This window comes from Dreissena polymorpha, chromosome 5 (genome assembly GCF_020536995.1).
Source record: "Dreissena polymorpha isolate Duluth1 chromosome 5, UMN_Dpol_1.0, whole genome shotgun sequence".
NCBI classification, from domain to species: Eukaryota; Metazoa; Mollusca; class Bivalvia; order Myida; family Dreissenidae; genus Dreissena; species Dreissena polymorpha.
In genome coordinates this window covers 37,254,169-37,273,342 of record NC_068359.1, presented here as the reverse complement: position 1 = coordinate 37,273,342, position 19,174 = coordinate 37,254,169, and the positions used below count along the sequence as shown (strand labels likewise).

Sequence of the window (19,174 nt, the reverse complement as noted above, 5' to 3'; positions counted from 1 at the left end):
AACACCTGTTCCGCCTTTGCAGGTGATTTGCAATGCATTTCGTCCCTTTACAGTTGATTTGCCATCTGTTCTGTTGTCCCTTTGAAGGTGATTTGCCAGGTACTCTGTTTTCACTTTGCAGGTGATTTGCCACTTATTCTTTTGTCTCTTTGCAGGTGATTTGCCATGCATTCTGTAGTCCCTTTGCAGGTTATTGCAATGCATTCTTTTGTCCCTTTGCAGGTGATTTGCCATGTATTCTGTTGTCTCGTTGCAGGTGATTTGCCATGTACTCTGTTGTCCCTTTGCAGATGATTTGCCATGTATTCTGTTGTTCGTTTGCAGGTGATTTGCCATGCATTCTTAACTGGCGAGGGGAGGAGTTCAAGGGTAAACTGGACCAGAGTCTGGACACCCTGTGCAAGATGAAGGAGGATGAGATTGTCAAGGTAACCTCGTTTGATGACCTAATTAAATCACATTGTAAAGTGAGCCAGATTGACAACCTATTTAAATGTCATAGTTTGATGAGATTTTCAAGATAACCATTGACCTCATTGGATGACCTAGTTAAATCACCTTGTCAAATTACCCAGATTGATGACCTAGTTAAATGACCTAGTTTGATTACCTAGTTAAACACTTTCTAAATGACCCAGATTGAAGACCTAGTTTAATAACTTAGTGTGATGAAACTGTCAAGGTAACCCATGATCTCATTTAATGTCCCATTAAGTCACCTTCTTAAATGACCCAGATTGATAACTAACTTAAATTGCCTTGTTCAATGACCCAGATTAATGACCTAGTTAAATGACCTTGTTTGATGACTGTGTTGTAAAACAGGTTGTTGATTTAGAAGGTTACCTATTTATATTGCATATTTTGATGACCTAGTACAGTGATGTTCTTTTATGACCTTATTGGTAACATATTTGTCAAATATATCCTATAAGACAGTTATTAAAAAAAGAAAAGTCCCTTTGTTCCTTGATTTTAACTACTATTTTAAAGTTATTGATGGTATACACAAAAGTAATTATGTTTGTAAGTTTATGTATCATTTTCCATAAAATCTTGTACTATTACTTGTAGTATTTTTGAAATTATATTTTTGGAACACTTAATTGCAAACCAAAAAAAAGGTAAACTTAACTAATCCTTTATAGACTGACGAAAGAAAATTTGAGAAAAATGCGGGGTTCACAACTGCACACAAATGGTGACCAATATCCAATAATGATCATAGTCATGTACCAGTATATGTTTGTAGTATGCCATTGACTTCAATTTGGTATTGCCTTAACATGAGAAAAGTAATATTCCAGTACAATAATGATACATCTCATTTTTGTGCCACCAAAACGTTGCATGTCTTCCAGGGTCTGTATTCACCAAACAATTCTTAAGACTGAGCAAAAAATGCTTTTCTTTAAATTGATTCAAGAATTTATATAACATTGAGCCAAACCTGACATTAAGCACATTTAATTATGTAATTCTTTATTTACGACAGCTTATTGTCGCCAATAATTTGTAGTCTGTACATATTCAAAGTCAGAGTGTTTTTTTTTTCTTGGCTCTTAGTCTATTCTTTTTTAGCTCACCTGTCACGAAGTGACATGGTGAGCTTATGTGACCGTGTGATGTCCGGCGTCCGTTGTGCGTGCATGCGTGTGTGCTTGTGTCCGTCAACAATTTGTTTGTGTAGACAGTAGAGGTCACAGTTTTCATCCAATCTTTATGAAATTTGGTAAGAATGTTTATCTTGATGAAATCTGGGTTGGGATTGTATTTGGGTCATCTGGGGTCAAAAACTAGGTCAAATAATAGAAAAACCTTGTGTAGACAATAGAGGTCACAGTTTTCATCCAATCATTATGAAATTTGGTCAGAATGTTTATCTTGATAAAATCTGGGTTGGGATTGTATTTGGGTCATCTGGGGTCAAAAACTAGGTCACTAGGTAAAATAATAGAACACCTTGTAAAAGCCTTGTGTAGACAATAGAGGTCACAGTTTTCATCCAATCTTAATGAAATATGGTCAGAATGTTTATCTTGATGAAATCTGGGTTGGGATTGTGTTTGGGTCATCTGGGGTCAAAAACTAGGTCATTAGGTCAAATAATAGAAAAACCTTGTGTAGACAATAGAGGTCATAGTTTTCATCTGATCTTAATGAAATATGGTCAGAATGTTTATCCTGATAATAACTGATTTTGAATCGTTACAGGGCTCCGGCTGCCGTTCGCTAGATTGGCCAATGGCGAAAATTCAGCGAATAAAATAAACGTTCGGCGAACAATTTTTTTTCCTAACAAATGCCGTTCCAGATAATAAACTCTTTCAGCTGTAGACTGTGCTTCAATACATTGCCGTGTTATTGACCCGAAAAATTGATACGCAGTCGGCATTAACACCGGTCAGAACCGGTCATCGAGACAAAGGAAAATGACTGGTGTGAAAACAAAACAATGGTTTAATCGTACATCTTATCGTCTTAAATAAACAATAACTGATTAAAGATTAAAGATTGCTGCCAATTTCAATCAATTTGAGTAAAAGCCGTTAGCGAATTATCAACTTAGTCACACAATGAACGTAAGTAAAGAAGTTGATAATTGATTTTAATTTCAAGAAGTTCGTAATGAATGTAATGATTAAAGGCTAAATGTGTTACAATTGTGAATGACGATAGATGAATGGGTACAAAACTCTTGACATTTTTGGAGAAAGTGTCGGAAATTGCAACTGCCATTATGGCGACCATAGGCAATAAGCGTCCTTTATACTCTGACGAATCTAATGACACGGTCTAAAAAAAATTCAAATCTGATAATAGATCATTCAAAGATGTTTGGCTTTCGGAATTCAAGTGGTTAGACTATAATGCAAAATCAAAAACGATGTATTGCAAAAAATGCATACAGTTTCAAAAATCAAATTCATTCACTTTGGGTGAAGTATGTTGAAAAAAGACAACATTTCAAAACACGAAAAATCAAAAGGTAATAAAAAAGAATGACAATCAATATTAAAATGAATATACATGAACAATTTTTTTATTATTAATAATATATTAAAAATAACAATAATATTTTGTTATGTTCATAATAAATATATATTGACACTTTTCGAAATGAGCTTTTTGTTTTGAAATTTAGCATATTTAATTTTGTTTATTTCAGATCACAAAGAGGCCTCACAAGCTTGAAGTCTGAAAACATCAATGACAAATGCGCAGGCTGCAGCAATATCCAAAAGTGAAGCGGCTGTAGTGTCGGCTATGACTAATGTGTACTTTGCTGCACAACATCCTCTCGCATCATCGCTGGTTCCAGACATGAACAGATTGTGTGTCTTGCAGGTAAAAAAATAAATAAAACATCTTTAAAACAAATTTGATCTGTTTTAAATTGATTGATAAAATTTGATTTTGTTTAAGTTTGCTACAAATATTGAGCAAAATATACTTGAAATACTTTAAATTATATTTTCAGGATGCAAATTTGTATTAATATAATTTCAGGGTGCAACCCAGCTCAATGACCTTCGAGTTGACAGCCACACGTCATATGAACACAGCTCCAGTGTGTCGGTATTTCAAAACTGTATGGCAGACGTTCTGAGGAGTGATCTTCTCCAGAAGATACAGACATCATGCAAGTACAGTATCATGATCGATGAGAGTACAGACATTTCAGTGAAGCAAAATTTGGTGACCTATGTTATACTTTTGGAAACTGATGAGTTTGAAATGGCTGAACTTCAAAGAGCAAATGCAGAGAGCATATACTGTGAAACCATTATTAATCGTCAGGCATTAAATTTTATAAATTTCGTCAGTCGACCGATCGGCGAATTTAAGATCCTAACGAACAATCATGCTCTATGTTTGAACAAAAACAAACACCAAGTTGAACAATATTTTAAAACTATACCGTAGACATGAGGCATTAAATTCCAACATAATCCATGCACACATTCACTGCTGTTTCGTAATCAAGATTAATCCGGTTTTGACACAAAGGGATGTAGATTACACAAGGTACTTAACTGACACGTGACACTTCTTTAAAACGCGTGTGCATTACAGCTGTATCGAATGCGTTGATTTCGTTTATGTAGAATGGTAATGAATTAGCGCTAATTGTTTATAACTTTATTACCCATTAGGTGCATTGTGTTTTTCAGGGGTGTTGCATATTAGCCATCACGCAGCGAATGCCGATGAAAGACAATAAACCAAATGAAAAGATGACGATGTGTGATCAACATGCGTATTTATCACAAATTAATAAAGAATATTTAATTGCTGTTTGTTGTTTGATTGTTTGCGTTTAACCACACTTATTACTATTTTATATGTATCAATTTATTTATTTTAAAATTATTGACATATGTATTACACACAAATCGGATATTGACTGACGCATTTTTTTTAAATTCAAAATCAGAAATCGGCGAATTTAAGTGCTGACGAAATCGTCATTTTTATAAAAATGACGAAATTTTGTGCTGTCGAAAATAAATGGTTTCACAGTATGAGAATGTAGTTAATTTGCTTGGTAGAACGGGAATTGACATTCAACATCTCTCAGAAATTCTATTAAAATTGAAAACTTGGAGAACTTGTTGATTTTGTCCATAGAAGCCCACCAATGGAAAAGTTTGATTTCAAACGTGCTTTCAATATTTTGGCTGGATTGAAGTTGAGGCAAATTATGGCCTTCTGCTAAATGTATGTTCAGGATATCATGTGCTCATGTAATGTAAATTTATCATGTGCTTATTTTATGAACATGTGCTTGAGTTATGATGTGTGTATATCTATAAATGTTTTGTTGTACTGTTGTTTTTTTTGTTATGCACACATGATGTGGATTATGGGCTTCTGCTAAAATGTATGTTCAGGATATCATGTGCTCATGTAATGTAAATTTATCATATGCTTATTTTATGAACATGTGCTTGAGTTATGATGTATGTACTTCTATAAATGGTTTGTTGTAAACTGTTTATTTTTGTTATGCACACATGATGATTATAGTAATAAACATATTAAAGCTTTGTTTTGTAGTTTCTTCTTTTACACCCCTTAGCCTAGACTGTCATCAGGTGGTTTCTAATGCTTTGCTAAAACTCTGGCTACAGTTTCTAAAATTTTACTACAAAAAATTACATTTGGCTAAAATGTTGGCTATAGAAATTTTTGTGCCAGGGGGAGCCCTGATCGTATATGGGTCATCTGGGGTCAAAAATTAGGTCACCGGGCCAATGCTAGTAAAACCTTGTGTAAGTGAAAGAGGTCACAGTTTTCATCACGTCTTAATGAAATTTTGTCAGAATGTATTAATTAATGAAATCTGGCTTGGGATTGTATATGGGCTGATAGAATTTAAGTTGATGTGGCAAGGTTAGTCAGGTGAGCGATTCAGGGCCATCATGGCCCTCTTGTTTAATTTAAGAATGGTTTTGTGAATACGAGCCCAGAAACCTATAAGCTGTGTCCTTGTATATTTTCAGTTCCTTCATGACATTCTCAACTCCCTGTTTGACATGATGACAGATAGGGTTGCCATAGAAACGTGTGCTCCAAAAATATTCAAAACCCTGGTAATTGATATTCTCCAAATCAAGCATACATTATTTTAAAGAAACAATTCAGATAAATGATTCTTACAAATTGATGATATAAAAACATAATTAATTTCAAAATATTAAAGGAAACACTAAATGTTGAAAAAGAGTATATAAAACTATTTTGTCTTAACCTTTAATTGACCAATTATAACAATAATTGTTGGATATTAGCTTTCAATTTCCTTTTACTCACAGTTTCATGAGCCACATAATTTGCTTTTACTATTGCTCTCAAAAATGCAATTTTCTTATGCAGAAGGAAAGGCCTTTGTAACACAGATTTTGTTCTCACAGTTACATAAGCCTCTGTTAAGTTTGATCAATAATTATATTGATAGATATGATTTCAAAGCCAATGAAATTGCCATGGACAGAAACAAATGTTACCTGCTGACATTGACATGCTTTGTAAAACAAAATGAAGAAATTAAGTATTGTTTTAATCATGTGAGCCTTTATCTGGGAAAACCGGGCTTAATGCATGTGTGTAAAGTGTCATCCCAGATTTGTATGTGCAGGCCGCTCAGGCTAATCAGGGACAACACTTACCGCTTGTATGGCATTTTTGTTTAAAGGAAGTCTCTTCTATACTTAAATCGAGTTTAGGCAGAATGTGTCATCCTTGATTAGCCTGTTCAGAGTGCACAAGGTAATCTTGGAGGACACTTTACACACATGCATTTACCCATGCTTTCCCATGTATCAATATTTTCTCTTGATTTCAAGGTGCACATTTTCACTCTGATTCACCATGTGCGGTATGAAATGTTCAAGCCAGTGTTGGAGTCCTACATCACAGACACATTCTCCGCCACTCTGGTGCATAAGTAAGTGACATATAAACCAAACCATGCATGTGCAGTTATTTACTTAATTATGAGAAACATTGGATCATTGCTTTATTTGAAGATACTTATTTATGTCTAAAAAGGTTTAAACTGCAATCTAATTCTTAAATGCATAATTCCTATTACTTTCATATGTTTAAAAGCAACAAGTTTTTGTTTACAAATTAATAAAATGGCATGTTGAAAGTGGTAAACTGGGCTATCATAAAGAAATCTTAAATTAAAAAAAAATGATCATTTTGCCACCAGTTGCAATCAGTGTATATTTAATTAAAATATTTGTAAACTTTTTCTCACATGAAAGAGGTAGTCACTGTAAGGGCCTTCATGAGCATTATATTATTTTGCTTTCATATTGCAATGTTTTAAAATGGTGTAGCCACATGTTATGGTATGGATTGCATATCAAGAATTGTTTGAGCTCATTTATTCCTCAGTTACGACTTTTCTGTTTTTCAGACCCCTTTGCTCGTGTTTCCAGCGAATGGTGGACGATGCCTATGTTCATCATGAGAAACAGAATCTTCAACTTATACAGAGCTTTCAGGTGTCGTAACATATGAGCTCTGCTCTGGGAAAACAGGGCTTAATGCACATGTGTAAAGTGTCGCCCAACATTATCCTCTGCATTCCGCACAGGCTTTTGAGAGACAGCACTTTCCGCCTTAACTGGATTTTTGTTCGGAAGTGACTTACTTTAGTGAAAAATACCATAAAAGCGGAAAGTTTCGTTCCCGATTAATCTGTGTGGACTGCAAAGGCTAATCTCGGAAAAAACTTTGTGCACGTGCATTAAGCCCCATTATCAGATAGACTGTCTTCTGTATGCGAAACAAAGCATGAAGAATGTAGAAATAAAGGGTCTGACAAGGTGTTTTCATTTAAAACACTATTTTAAGTGCTGATTTGTAGGTTTTTTTAAATATCTTTTATATAAGAATATTCATGATGGCTGTATTGCAAAAGAAACAAGAAAAAAAGCCATATACAAAATAGGAGACACAAAATACAAGGTTGCCATGGCATAGTGGATATGGTGTCCTCCTACGGCACCTAGTCACCGGAGGTCACGGGTTTTATCCCCACTCTGGAAGCGTTCTTTAGATCTCCCCCAGGACGAAACTGGTTCAAATGCTATTGTTTTCTACCGGTGTACGTGGTTATTTACCCACTAAAGCGAATGTAATGGTCAATTGCCCTCAGGCAAGCATCTGCCAGGTTTTATGACTTTAATCGGGTTTTAAAAATCCATGCTCGAAGTGTCACAAGAAAAGCGAAAACAGGGCCAAAGTATGTAGAATAGTGCTGTAAAATATACTATCTGAAAATTAAGAGACATTAATTATGGTTGAATACCCGTATGTCTGCAAATAAAGAGTCACGAAAAATAATTACTTTTGCTAAAAAAAGAGGGTGTCCAAAAACTTACAGTGTCTGAAAACTGAGAGAGTTATTACGAAAATCTCTTGAATTTTGATGTGGGTAACTTTTATTTTACTTACAGTTTTTCATATGTAGATACACACTCTTTTTTAATAAATCTTATTGCTCTGTCATGATTTTTTCCCCATTTTTTGTATTAAATTCAAAATAAAAGTGCCAAGTAAAAGAACAATAGTACAAATTTATAAATAAATAAATTTATATATATTTATAAATACCCTATATTAGAGTGATAAATAATGAGTTTTCCTATTCTTTTTATGCCCCCCTTCGCAGAAGAGGGGGTATATTGCTTTGCTCATGTCGGTCGGTCGGTAGGTCGGTCGGTCGGTCCGTCCACCAGGTGGTTTCCGGATGATAACTCAAGAACGCATACGCCTAGGATCATGAAACTTCATAGGTAGATTGATCATGACTCGCAGATGACCCCTATTGATTTTGAGGTCACTAGGTCAAAGGTCAAGGTCACGGTGACCCGAAATAGTAAAATGGTTTCCGGATGATAACTCAAGAACGCATACGCCTAGGATCATGAAACTTCATGGGTAGATTGATCATGACTTGCAGATGACCCCTATTGATTTTGAGGTCACTAGGTTAAAGGTCAAGGTCACGGTGACCCGAAATAGTAAAATGGTTTCCGGATGATAACTCAAGAATGCATACGCCTAGGATCATGAAACTTCATGGGTAGATTGATCATGACTCGCAGATGACCCCTATTGATTTTGAGGTCACTAGGTCAAAGGTCAAGGTCACGGTGACCCGAAATAGTAAAATGGTTTCCGGATGATAACTCAAGAATGCATACGCCTAGGATCATGAAACTTCATGGGTAGATTGATCAAGACTCGTTGATGACCCCTATTGATTTTGAGGTCACTAGGTCAAAGGTCAAGGTCACGGTGACCCGAAATAGTAAAATGGTTTTCGGATGATAACTCAAGAACGCATATGCCTAGGATCATGAAACTTCATAGGTAGATTGATCATGACTCGCAGATGACCCCTATTGATTTTGAGGTCACAAGGTCAAAGGTCAAGGTCACGGTGACCCGAAATAGTAAAATGATTTTCGGATGATAACTCAAGAATGCTTTTGCCTAGGATCATGACACTTCATAGGTACATTGATCGTGACTCGCAGATGACCCCTATTGATTTTCAGGTCACTATATCAAAGGTCAAGGTCACAGTGACAAAAAACGTATTCACACAATGGCTGCCACTACAACGGACAGCCCATATGGGGGGCATGCATGTTTTACAAACAGCCCTTGTTAAATATTTAGTTTCCATTAGGCTCTCTTGCAGATGTTTGATGAACAGAAACTAAAAGAATGGCATGGTGTGTGTTGTAAGAAACAACTATTATACAAACTTAAAGTACCTATTTTGTTTGCTTATTTTCTATGTATGCAGATTTTCGTTTATAAACCTATTTTGTAGAAAAACATAAATTGATTTTATATTTGGTTTGCTCATTTCATAAGAAGATATATTTTTGTTTAGGGCTTTCTTGTAGTCCACTTTAATTAATTACATAATTGGTTTGTTAATTTCATATGTAGATAGATTTTCGTTTATGTTAAGCTTTCTTGTACACAAACATAAATTTATTAACCAGGTTTTTTTGGAAGGAAAAAACTGGTTATTAGATTGGTGAATGTCGGCGGGCAGAACAAGCTTCCGGGTCATAACTCGTTCATCGTGAGATTTTAAAATCATTTGGAACATTTGTTCACCATCATTGGACGGTGTGTCATGCGAAAGAATTACGTCGATATCTGCAACGTCAAGGTCACACTTTGAGTTCAAAGGTCAAAAATGGCATTAAATGATCTTGTCCGGGCCATTACTATGTCATTCATTGTGAGATTTTAAAATTACTCTGTACATTTGTTCACAATCATTGGACAGTGTGTCATGCGAAAGAATTACGATGATATCTCCAAGGTCAAGGTCACACTTTGAAGAAATAGATTGAATTTGACACAAAGGGAGTAACTAGGAACTATCAGTAATAGTGCACATTTTGAATTGTCTCCCTTTATCAGACTTTTAAATTAAGGTCGCCACGACTAAAAATATATTGAATTGTACACAAGGGGGTTAACTAGGAACAATCAGTAACAATCACATTTTGAATTGTCTCCCTTTATCAGACTTTTTTTTTCAAATTGAAAACCTGGTTTTGTGACAATTGTCCCTTGTTGTATAGTTGGTTTGTTAATTTCATATGTAGATAGATTTGTTTTAAGAAACTTTCTTGTAGCCAAACTTAAATTTATTACATATTGCCATGGGTTTGCTTATTTAATGTGAAGATTTGTGTTTATGAAGCTCTCTTGTAGACAAACTTAAATTTATTACATAATTGGTTTGTTAATTTAATATGTAGGTAGCTGTTTGTTTATGAAGATTTCTTGTAGTCAAATTCATATGTAGATAGATTTGTTTTAAGAAACTTTCTTGTAGTCAAACTTAAATTTATTACATATTTCCATGGGTTTGCTTATTTAATGTGAAGATTTGTGTTTATAAAGCTCTCTTGTAGACAAACTTAAATTTATTACATAATTGGTTTGTTAATTATATATGTAGGTAGCTGTTTGTTTATGAAGATTTCTTGTAGTCAAATTAAAATGTATTTCATATTTGTTAAATTATTTCATATGTAGATAGATTTTCGTTTATGAAGCTTTCTTGTAGACAAACTTAAATTTATTACATAATTGGTTTGTTAATTTTATATTTAGGTAGCTCTTTGTTTATGAAGATTTTTTGTAGTCAAATTAAAATGTATTTCATATTTGGTTTGCTTATTTCATATGTTGATAACTTTTGTTTATGAAGCTTTTTTATCTTTTATTAACAACTTTCTCACCATTTAACTATACATACTTTTTCCAGACCTTGTATGTTGTTCTAACAACAAAACTAAATAAGACGAAATATTGATTTTTTGTTGCAGGTGATAGATTTCATCTTTCGGTTCATAGTGCAATCAAGGCTTCTGCAACAAAAAGAGTAAGAACTTTCTCACTAGCACTGTAACTTTTCAACTCTTCACTAAGTGCTCATGGTGATCTTTTGTGAATGCCTTCTGTATCATATTTGTCGTTCATTTTGTGTTGTCCATCTTCGACACTAACCACATGAATACTCTACGGGCCACTTATGGCTGTTTGGTTAGCGCAGTGGTTGGTAAATGCGCTACTCACCAAGGCAACACGGCTTCAATCCCTAGCTGTTCCTGGAAGCATGTGAGTTTGGTTAACCCATTTATGCCTAGCGTCTAGAAAAAAGGCCTTGGCAAACAGCGAAGACCCAGATAAGACGCTGCATGATGCGGCGTCTCATCAGGGTCTGCGCTGTTTGCTTAAAGGAATTTCTGTATGAAATATTCTAAATATAGAAAAAAATATACTAGACATCTCTAATTTTGGTATCAAATTGATCCAATTTAGAAGGATGGGAGAGTCCACTAGGCATAAATGGGTTAATGGTCACCATTCTGGAAAGGTGGGGTTAACTCCGGGTACATCAGCTTCTCCCCACGAAACAACACCAAACCAAAAAATCAAAGTCTTTAAGTAATAACTAAATAGCTGGAAATTGCAGCTAAAATTCAAAATTCATCCCAAGTTTCATGAGTTAATTATTTAGGAGTGCTGTTCCACACATAATAGAGCCTGAGGGGTGGAAATGACTTCATAAACTTGGAAATGCAAACACACATACACTAGAGGTGGCTTGTATTGCCCAGTCTTCATGAAACTTACTGGGTCAAAATATTGGTCATAATGATATCTATGTGACAATCAAAATTGGATCATGTGGGTTCAAAAATGAGGTCACTAGGTCAAGTTTAGTAAAAAAACTTGTGAACATTCTATAAGTCGCTTTTTTGCAGAATCATTAAACTTACTGATTTTCTTGTTGTTATTGTATGTCAGCCAAGTTCAAAAATGATTCCAGTTAAATATTAAACATGGCTGTCATGATGGGGCAGTTCTCCACTTATTTCTATCACAACTTTTCAACATTCTATTCATATTTTGTCCAATCTTCATGAAACTTACTCAGAACATTTTGTTCTAATGATATTTTTGACAATTTTGAAACAGTCTCGTTTTTTTTTACAACATGGCTACCTGTGGGATGGGGTAGTTTTCCTTTTAAAGCAATAGTGAAACCTTGTTAACCCTTTCCCACTCAGAAGCAACGTGAAAATGGCTATATGCAAACAGCATCAAACCAGAACACCCTGCGAGGTTTTATGCTGTTTACTGAACATCAGTATCTAAGGGTTTGAAGTGAAGCCTTTATAACTTGAATCTAGTAAGAAAGGCCTTTAATTAAATTTTACTTACACATGCGTGAAAAATATATATCTAAGTGGTAATGGGTTAATAATCAGGAAGACACATTTTCTGCCCAATCATCATTAACATTTCTCTGATATTTTTTTCAGATGAGATCTGTAAAAGTAAAACATTTTTTCCAACCTTTATTAACCTTTATGAAACACAAACATTTATTCGAGTGAGAAAGACTTGCCAGTGTGGTGTAGTTTCAATTTAAGGCTTTATCAAACATTTTAATAACTGAGGAGTCACACATTTTACCAAATCTTCACAAACATACTTCCAAGATTTGTTCAAATGATTTCTTGCCCTGAAGCCATTGCGTTTGTCTTGTTTGTCAAAAGGTACTCATATTTTATATGACATATGAACTTATTTAGTACATTTGAAATTGAACAAGCATACAATTTGATTAGACATAAGTTATTGGCCAATATTGCCTAACTTTTTCCAGTGTGTCATGATTGATTAGTCATAAGTTATTGGCCAATATTGCATAACTTTTTCCAGTGTGTCATGATTGATTAGTCATAAGTTATTGGCCAATATTGCATAACTTTTTCCAGTGTGTCATGATTGATTAGACATAAGTTATTGGCCAATATTGCCTAACTTTTTCCAGTGTGTCATGATTGATTAGTCATAAGATATTGGCCAATATTGCATAACTTTTTCCAGTGTGTCATGATTGATTAGTCATAAGTTATTGGCAAATATTGCATAACTTTTTCCAGTGTGTCATGATTGATTAGTCATAAGTTATTGGCAAATATTGCCTAACTTTTTCCAGTGTGTCATGATTGATTAGACATAAGTTATTGGCCAATATTGCATAACTTTTTCCAGTGTGTCATGATTGATTAGTCATAAGATACTGGCCAATATTGCATAACTTTTTCCAGTGTGTCATGATTGATTAGTCATAAGTTATTGGCCAATATTGCATAACTTTTTCCAGTGTGTCATGATTGATTAGACATAAGTTATTGGCCAATATTGCATAACTTTTTCCAGTGTGTCATGATTGATTAGTCATAAGATATTGGCCAATATTGCATAACTTTTTCCAGTGTGTCATGATTGATTAGACATAAGTTATTGGCCAATATTGCCTAACTGTCTCCAGTGTGTCATGATTGATTAGACATAAGTTATTGGCAAATATTGCATAACTTTTTCCAGTGTGTCATGATTGATTAGTCATAAGTTATTGGCAAATATTGCCTAACTTTTTCCAGTATGTCATGATTGATTAGACATAAGTTATTGGCAAATATTGCCTAACTGTCTCCAGTGTGTCATGAATGTTTTCCTGTTTTTCAGCCTGTTTAATCAGAGGGCAAGCGATGCCCAAGAATTCCAGGACAACTTGCAGGGTTTGTTCCGATCCATCGGTACCATGCTGTCATCCACTGATAGGAAGTTACAGTCCAATCAGGTGAGCTGTCGATGCAACAACAGAACGGAACAGAATAGTATATTTTGACTTTAACATATGCAATAATAGCATGCATTTGAATTAAATACAAAACATAAATCATTTTGAAGAAAGATCGATTTAAAAAGAATGCAATAGAACATGGTTTAGTGAGAATGTCACATGGAAGAGGTCAATACTTAGTGACCACATAATGTAAAAACGTTGTTTAATAATTTCAACAAGTATTACGTTATTCTAAGCTTATTGGCTTTGTGAGATATATATAATGAATACTACATATATAAGACAATTTCTCGCATTTTTAATGAGTACTACATATATAAGACAATTTCTCGCATTTATAATGAATACTACATATATAAGACAATTTCTCGCATTTCAAATGCATCATATGAGCCTCTCTCTGGGAAACTGGATTTAATGTGCCGTCTGCGCAGGCTAATCAGGGACGACATGTTTCGTTTATATGGAAGTTTTAGTTTAAAGGAGATTGCATGGAAATAAAAATCCGTTGTATGCAGAAAGTGTCTTCCCTGATTAGCCTGTGCGGACTGCACAGGCTTATCTGATATGACACTTTTCCCACATGCATTTAGCACAGTTTTCCCAGAAAGAGCCTTATACGATAGTTATACTTCCCTGCTATCAAGTCAAGGGTGATTGACTGGAATCTTCATAGACATCTTACAGTCTTTCCATCTGTCTGTCCGTAAACAAAATTACAGAAAAGTTTGTTAATATTTTCGAATGTACAACTTTCAAACTTTCTAGGATTGTTCCATATGATATTAAGACGTGCATGTTTGAATTGATTGGCTTAAGTTAAAAATGACAAAAGTTGTTCCCTTTTTTCCGCTTTAAATTTTTGAAACAATATTATTGTTATTAAAGACCTTATTAGTATAAATATTCATCTCTGAAAGTGTGAAGTCCATGTGTCATATTTGGTATGGTAAATTGTTTACTGGTTTTGACCCTCTTTTTAGTCATGACCCCCATGTTAAAACTGGCCAAATGCAAGGGTCAAATATTTCAAATAGACTTATATAGCAAAAGAACTTACAAAACTCTTTTGCTCTGAAACTGCGAGGTCGAAAGGTGTAATATTTGGCATGTAACAATGAATGGTTCTTTATAATATTTTTACATGATGCCTCTGGAGTTGAAACTCTCTTGCCCCAGGTTCCAATTTTTCATTGTCACAACTTGTTACAAGATTCAAGATTTCAAGATTTTATTTACAATATTTCCAAAAGGCCGATGACCAATGTGAACACATTTAAGTACATGCAATTGATAACAACATTAATAATACTATCAACATATTTATTATGAGTACTTAAGTTATGAGTAAGCGATGTTGTTGAACTTTATACATAGTACATACATAAATAATATAAATCAATCATTATCTGCAGTTATTATACATGTATTTACTCGTTGCACAAAATTTTAGTTAGACTATTACAAAAACAAATACAAAACTGTTGAAAATACAGAAGAAGATGAGTAATACAAATACCATAGTGCATTACATGTGGCTTCAGATGTTACCTGCAATGCATGGTTTAACATAATGTTCATGTTATGACCTTGTAGTCTTAAACTTTATTTATCGATTGCAATTCTATATTCTGCCTCACAATTATATAAATTACACGCTTATATGCCCAGACTTGAACTCTACTGACCCTTATACATTTCAGCTTATTCAGTGTAACATTTATGTTGATTGCAGTCCTGTATCCTGACCTACCTGCATGCCGTGTACACTCCCTTGTTGGAGGTGCTCAAGGAAAGGGAGGTAAGCCAGCTGGTAAATGAGGCTCTCCAGAGGATGCCGCCAGTTACCTCCCTTCCTGATGACATCACCAAGGTGAAACTCGAGTTGCTAAGGAGGACTGTCAGTACGAGGCTCTTCAAATGTGATGGTATGGAGTTTTTATGTCCCCCACCACTATAGTGGGGGACATACTGTTTTTGCCCTGTCTGTTGGTTGGTTTGTTGATTGGTTTGTGTGTTTGTTTGTGCAAACTTTAACATTTGCAATAACTTTTGCAAAATTGAAGATAGTAACTTCATATTTGACATGCATGTGTATTTCATAGAGCTGCACATTTTGAGTGGTGAAAGGTCAAGGTCATTCTTCAAGGTCAAAGGTCAAATATATGGGTCAAAATCGCTAATTTAATGTACACTTTTGCAATATTGAAGATAGCAACTTGACATTTGGTATGCATGTGTATCTCATGGAGCTGCACATTGTGAGTGGTGAAAGGTAAAGGTCATCCTTCAAGGTCAAAGGCCAAATATATGGGGACATAGTGTTTCACAAACACATCGCTTGTTGTTAATGTTTTTTTTTAGTAATATCTTACTTTTACTAGGATTCAATATTTTTTGTTAGCACAATATTACAAGGCTGGTCTATTTAACTGGCCATAACAACTTGTTAAAACAGCTTACATTTTAATAATTTAGGCCCATTTAAATTTCCTGGTTATCAATGATCAGAAGCCGCATGTTTGTTCTCTCTGTCATGGGTTTCTGATACAAAATTCCTGACTTCTTGGCTTTTATGACCAGGTCAATTTGTTTGGTCACTATTAATCACGCTAGAGGTCGCCATAGTGAAGTGGATATGGTGTCTGCCAAGTGACTGAGAGTTCACTGGTTCGATCCCCTCTTTAAGAACGTTCTGTAGATCACCTCAAAAGACTTCAAGTATTGGTTCTTCCAGGAAACGGACTCAAGAGCATTCAATATCCCTATAGCTTTGAATGCAATCAAACTTAAATGAATATGTGCTGCGCTATGTGAAAAGGGGGTTTAATGCATGTGTGTACAGTGTCATCGGTTCGCATATGCACATCAGGGACGACACTTTCTGCTCTTATTGTATTTTTCGTTGAAAGGAAGACTCTTTTTGACGAAAATCCAGTTGAGACGGAAAGTGTCGTCCCTGATTTTAGACGACACTTTGCGCACATGCAATAAACCCCCTTTTCAGAGAGCACAATCCGTATGTTTAAATGAAACTAACCATCATTCTCACCCTGTTCTCCCATATGTTTTATCCGGGATGTTTTAGTATCACGTCACGTTCTGCTGGACTTGTGTATGAAGGAGGTGAAGAGCTGCCTGGAGCAGAAACACCAGACCAAGCTGGCCATAGAGCTGTACATGGACATCATGGATCAGATATTTCAGCTCCAAAAGGTGGGTAACTCTTGTAAGCTCTCTCACAGAAGGTGGGTAACTCTTGTGGGTTCTCTCAGTCAGAGTTCAAGTTACATAACTCTTGTACATGGACGTCATGGATCAGATATTTCAGCTCCAAAAGGTGGGTAACTCTTGTAAGCTCTCTCACAGAAGGTGGGTAACTCTTGTAAGTTCTCTCAGTCAGAGTTCAAGTTACATAACTCTTGTACATGGATGTCATGGATCAGATATTTCAGCTCCAGAAGGAGGGTAACTCTTGTAAGCTCTCTCACAGAAGGTGGGTAACTCTTGTGAGTTCTCTCAGTCAGAGTTCAAGTTACATAACTCTTGTACATGGGCGTCATGGATCAGATATTTCAGCTCCAGAAGTTGGGTAACTCTTGTAAGCTCTCTCACAGAAGGTGGGTAACTCTTGTGAGTTCTCTCAGTCAGAGTTCAAGTTACATAACTCTTGTACATGGACGTCATGGATCAGATATTTCAGCTCCAGAAGGTGGGTAACTCTTGTAAGCTCTCTCAATCAGAGTTCAAGTAATATAACTCTTGTACATGAACGTCATGGATCAGATATTTCAGCTCCAGAAAGTTGGGAACTCTTGTAAGCTCTTTCAGTCAGCGTTCAAGTAACATAACTCTTGTACATGGACGTCATGGATCAGATATTCCAGCTCCAGAAGGTGGGTACCTCTTGAAAGCTCTCTCACAGAAGGTGGGTAACTCTTGTAAGCTCTCTCACAGAATAAGGTGGGTAACTCTTGTAAGCTCTCTCACAGAATAAGGTGGGTAACTTTTGTAAGCTCTCTCAGTCAGAGTTCAAGTATCATAACTCTTGCTCCAGTATTTTTGGAGTTATTACCCTTTTGCTTATTGAGTGCAGAAAATAACTGAGACCATAAGTTTCTTGTCCAAAACTGGTATCAAACCGATAATTGCCATGAAACTTCATACATAAACTACCACGTATTCGCTTTTGATTTCATAATGATGGTTAGATTCAAGGTCACTGTTACTTAAAACAGCATTGGGCTATTATAATGTAGTGAGCTATTGTAATGAATTTCATATAAATAGAATCTAAAAATGAAAACTTTGCTGGTGATTACATATTTGGTGGTGAGTTCAACCTGAAGGTCACCATTTCTGGAAATAGATATACTGTAAAATCATGTATATCCATGGGAGATTTACTTTTTGTTATTTCTTTTTATTCCAAAATCAGAAAAAAACAAGAATTGTCTGTGTGTCCACAAAAGTCATTTGCTAACAATCATAAATAATTTTACAGTATTTGGTATCTGCTTTATAATGAGAAATAAGTCCAACATTTGAACATTATGTTTTAGCGAAATGTTCATGTTTCTTGAGTACTTACTTTGCTTTTATATGTGCTTTGAAGAATTGCAAATTTTTATCAAATTGTAATTTTCTTAAAATTTCATTGAATTTATATGTTATTACTAATGTAAATGTTGAATGAACACTATTTTCAGTGTATGTTTGCTGTTACTTTTTTAGACTTCAGAAACACACCGTCTAATTGACTTTGGGGTATGTTCCATCTTTATCCCTTTTCACCCTATGTTTGCGGGCACAGGTTTATTTGATCTTTTGGGCATATTTTTGTCCTTATGTCAGTTGAAAGGCAGTTCATGCATTTTAGACCATAGTTTCTGCTGCGCTTCTAAGTCTAAAGTGCCAGAAATATTTTAGTATTTTCAACTTTCAGCTAAGGGCCAGATAGCATAAGTATTAATTTCTCAAAGTCTGTTTTAGATTGTTGCTATTTGCTATTTGTAAAAGAAAAGAACGACATTTTCAAACTGAAAAAAACTGCACGCTAGTTGGGAGTGACATTGTAGATCAGTATATTTCTCATATTAAATGTTGCTTCATTGTTTTTTAGATCATTAGCATGGTAGTGCAACATGATATTGTGTATCAAAAACACTAAACACTGTATTATGTGAATTTGGAATAAGACATCAAACTGGGAATGGACATCATTTTGGTGATTTTCTCAAACAAAACTATTCATTTCATGATCTACATATATTTTTGTAATATATTATCTATAATTTAAGCGTAATAAGAAATTTTCCATGACTTTTTCATTAACATTGATTGAATTGTTATCATTTAAAGTGTACGGCATGGACACAGTTTCATTTCATGAGGATTTTTTTTTAAATTAATAAAAAATCCAGTTTTGAAGTAAAATCAATTTAA

General features: G+C 34.8%; 1 protein-coding gene across 8 annotated transcripts in view; it reads left to right on the top strand.

Moving 5' to 3' along the window:
• The window catches only part of LOC127881595 (dedicator of cytokinesis protein 3-like), a 173,845-nt gene that overhangs the window by 58,529 nt on the left and 96,142 nt on the right, over positions 1-19,174 (top strand). For 7 of the 8 annotated variants that reach the window (XM_052429588.1, XM_052429591.1, XM_052429590.1 and 4 more), the window contains 9 exons: positions 325-428; positions 5,508-5,597; positions 6,351-6,451; positions 6,932-7,019; positions 10,890-10,945; positions 13,609-13,723; positions 15,465-15,657; positions 16,818-16,945; positions 18,464-18,496. In XM_052429588.1, coding sequence (XP_052285548.1) covers positions 325-428; positions 5,508-5,597; positions 6,351-6,451; positions 6,932-7,019; positions 10,890-10,945; positions 13,609-13,723; positions 15,465-15,657; positions 16,818-16,945; positions 18,464-18,496 — 908 coding nt within the window. The remainder of the gene's footprint in view (positions 1-324; positions 429-5,507; positions 5,598-6,350; positions 6,452-6,931; positions 7,020-10,889; positions 10,946-13,608; positions 13,724-15,464; positions 15,658-16,817; positions 16,946-18,463; positions 18,497-19,174) is intronic. The other variant, XM_052429589.1, reaches the window with a different exon arrangement.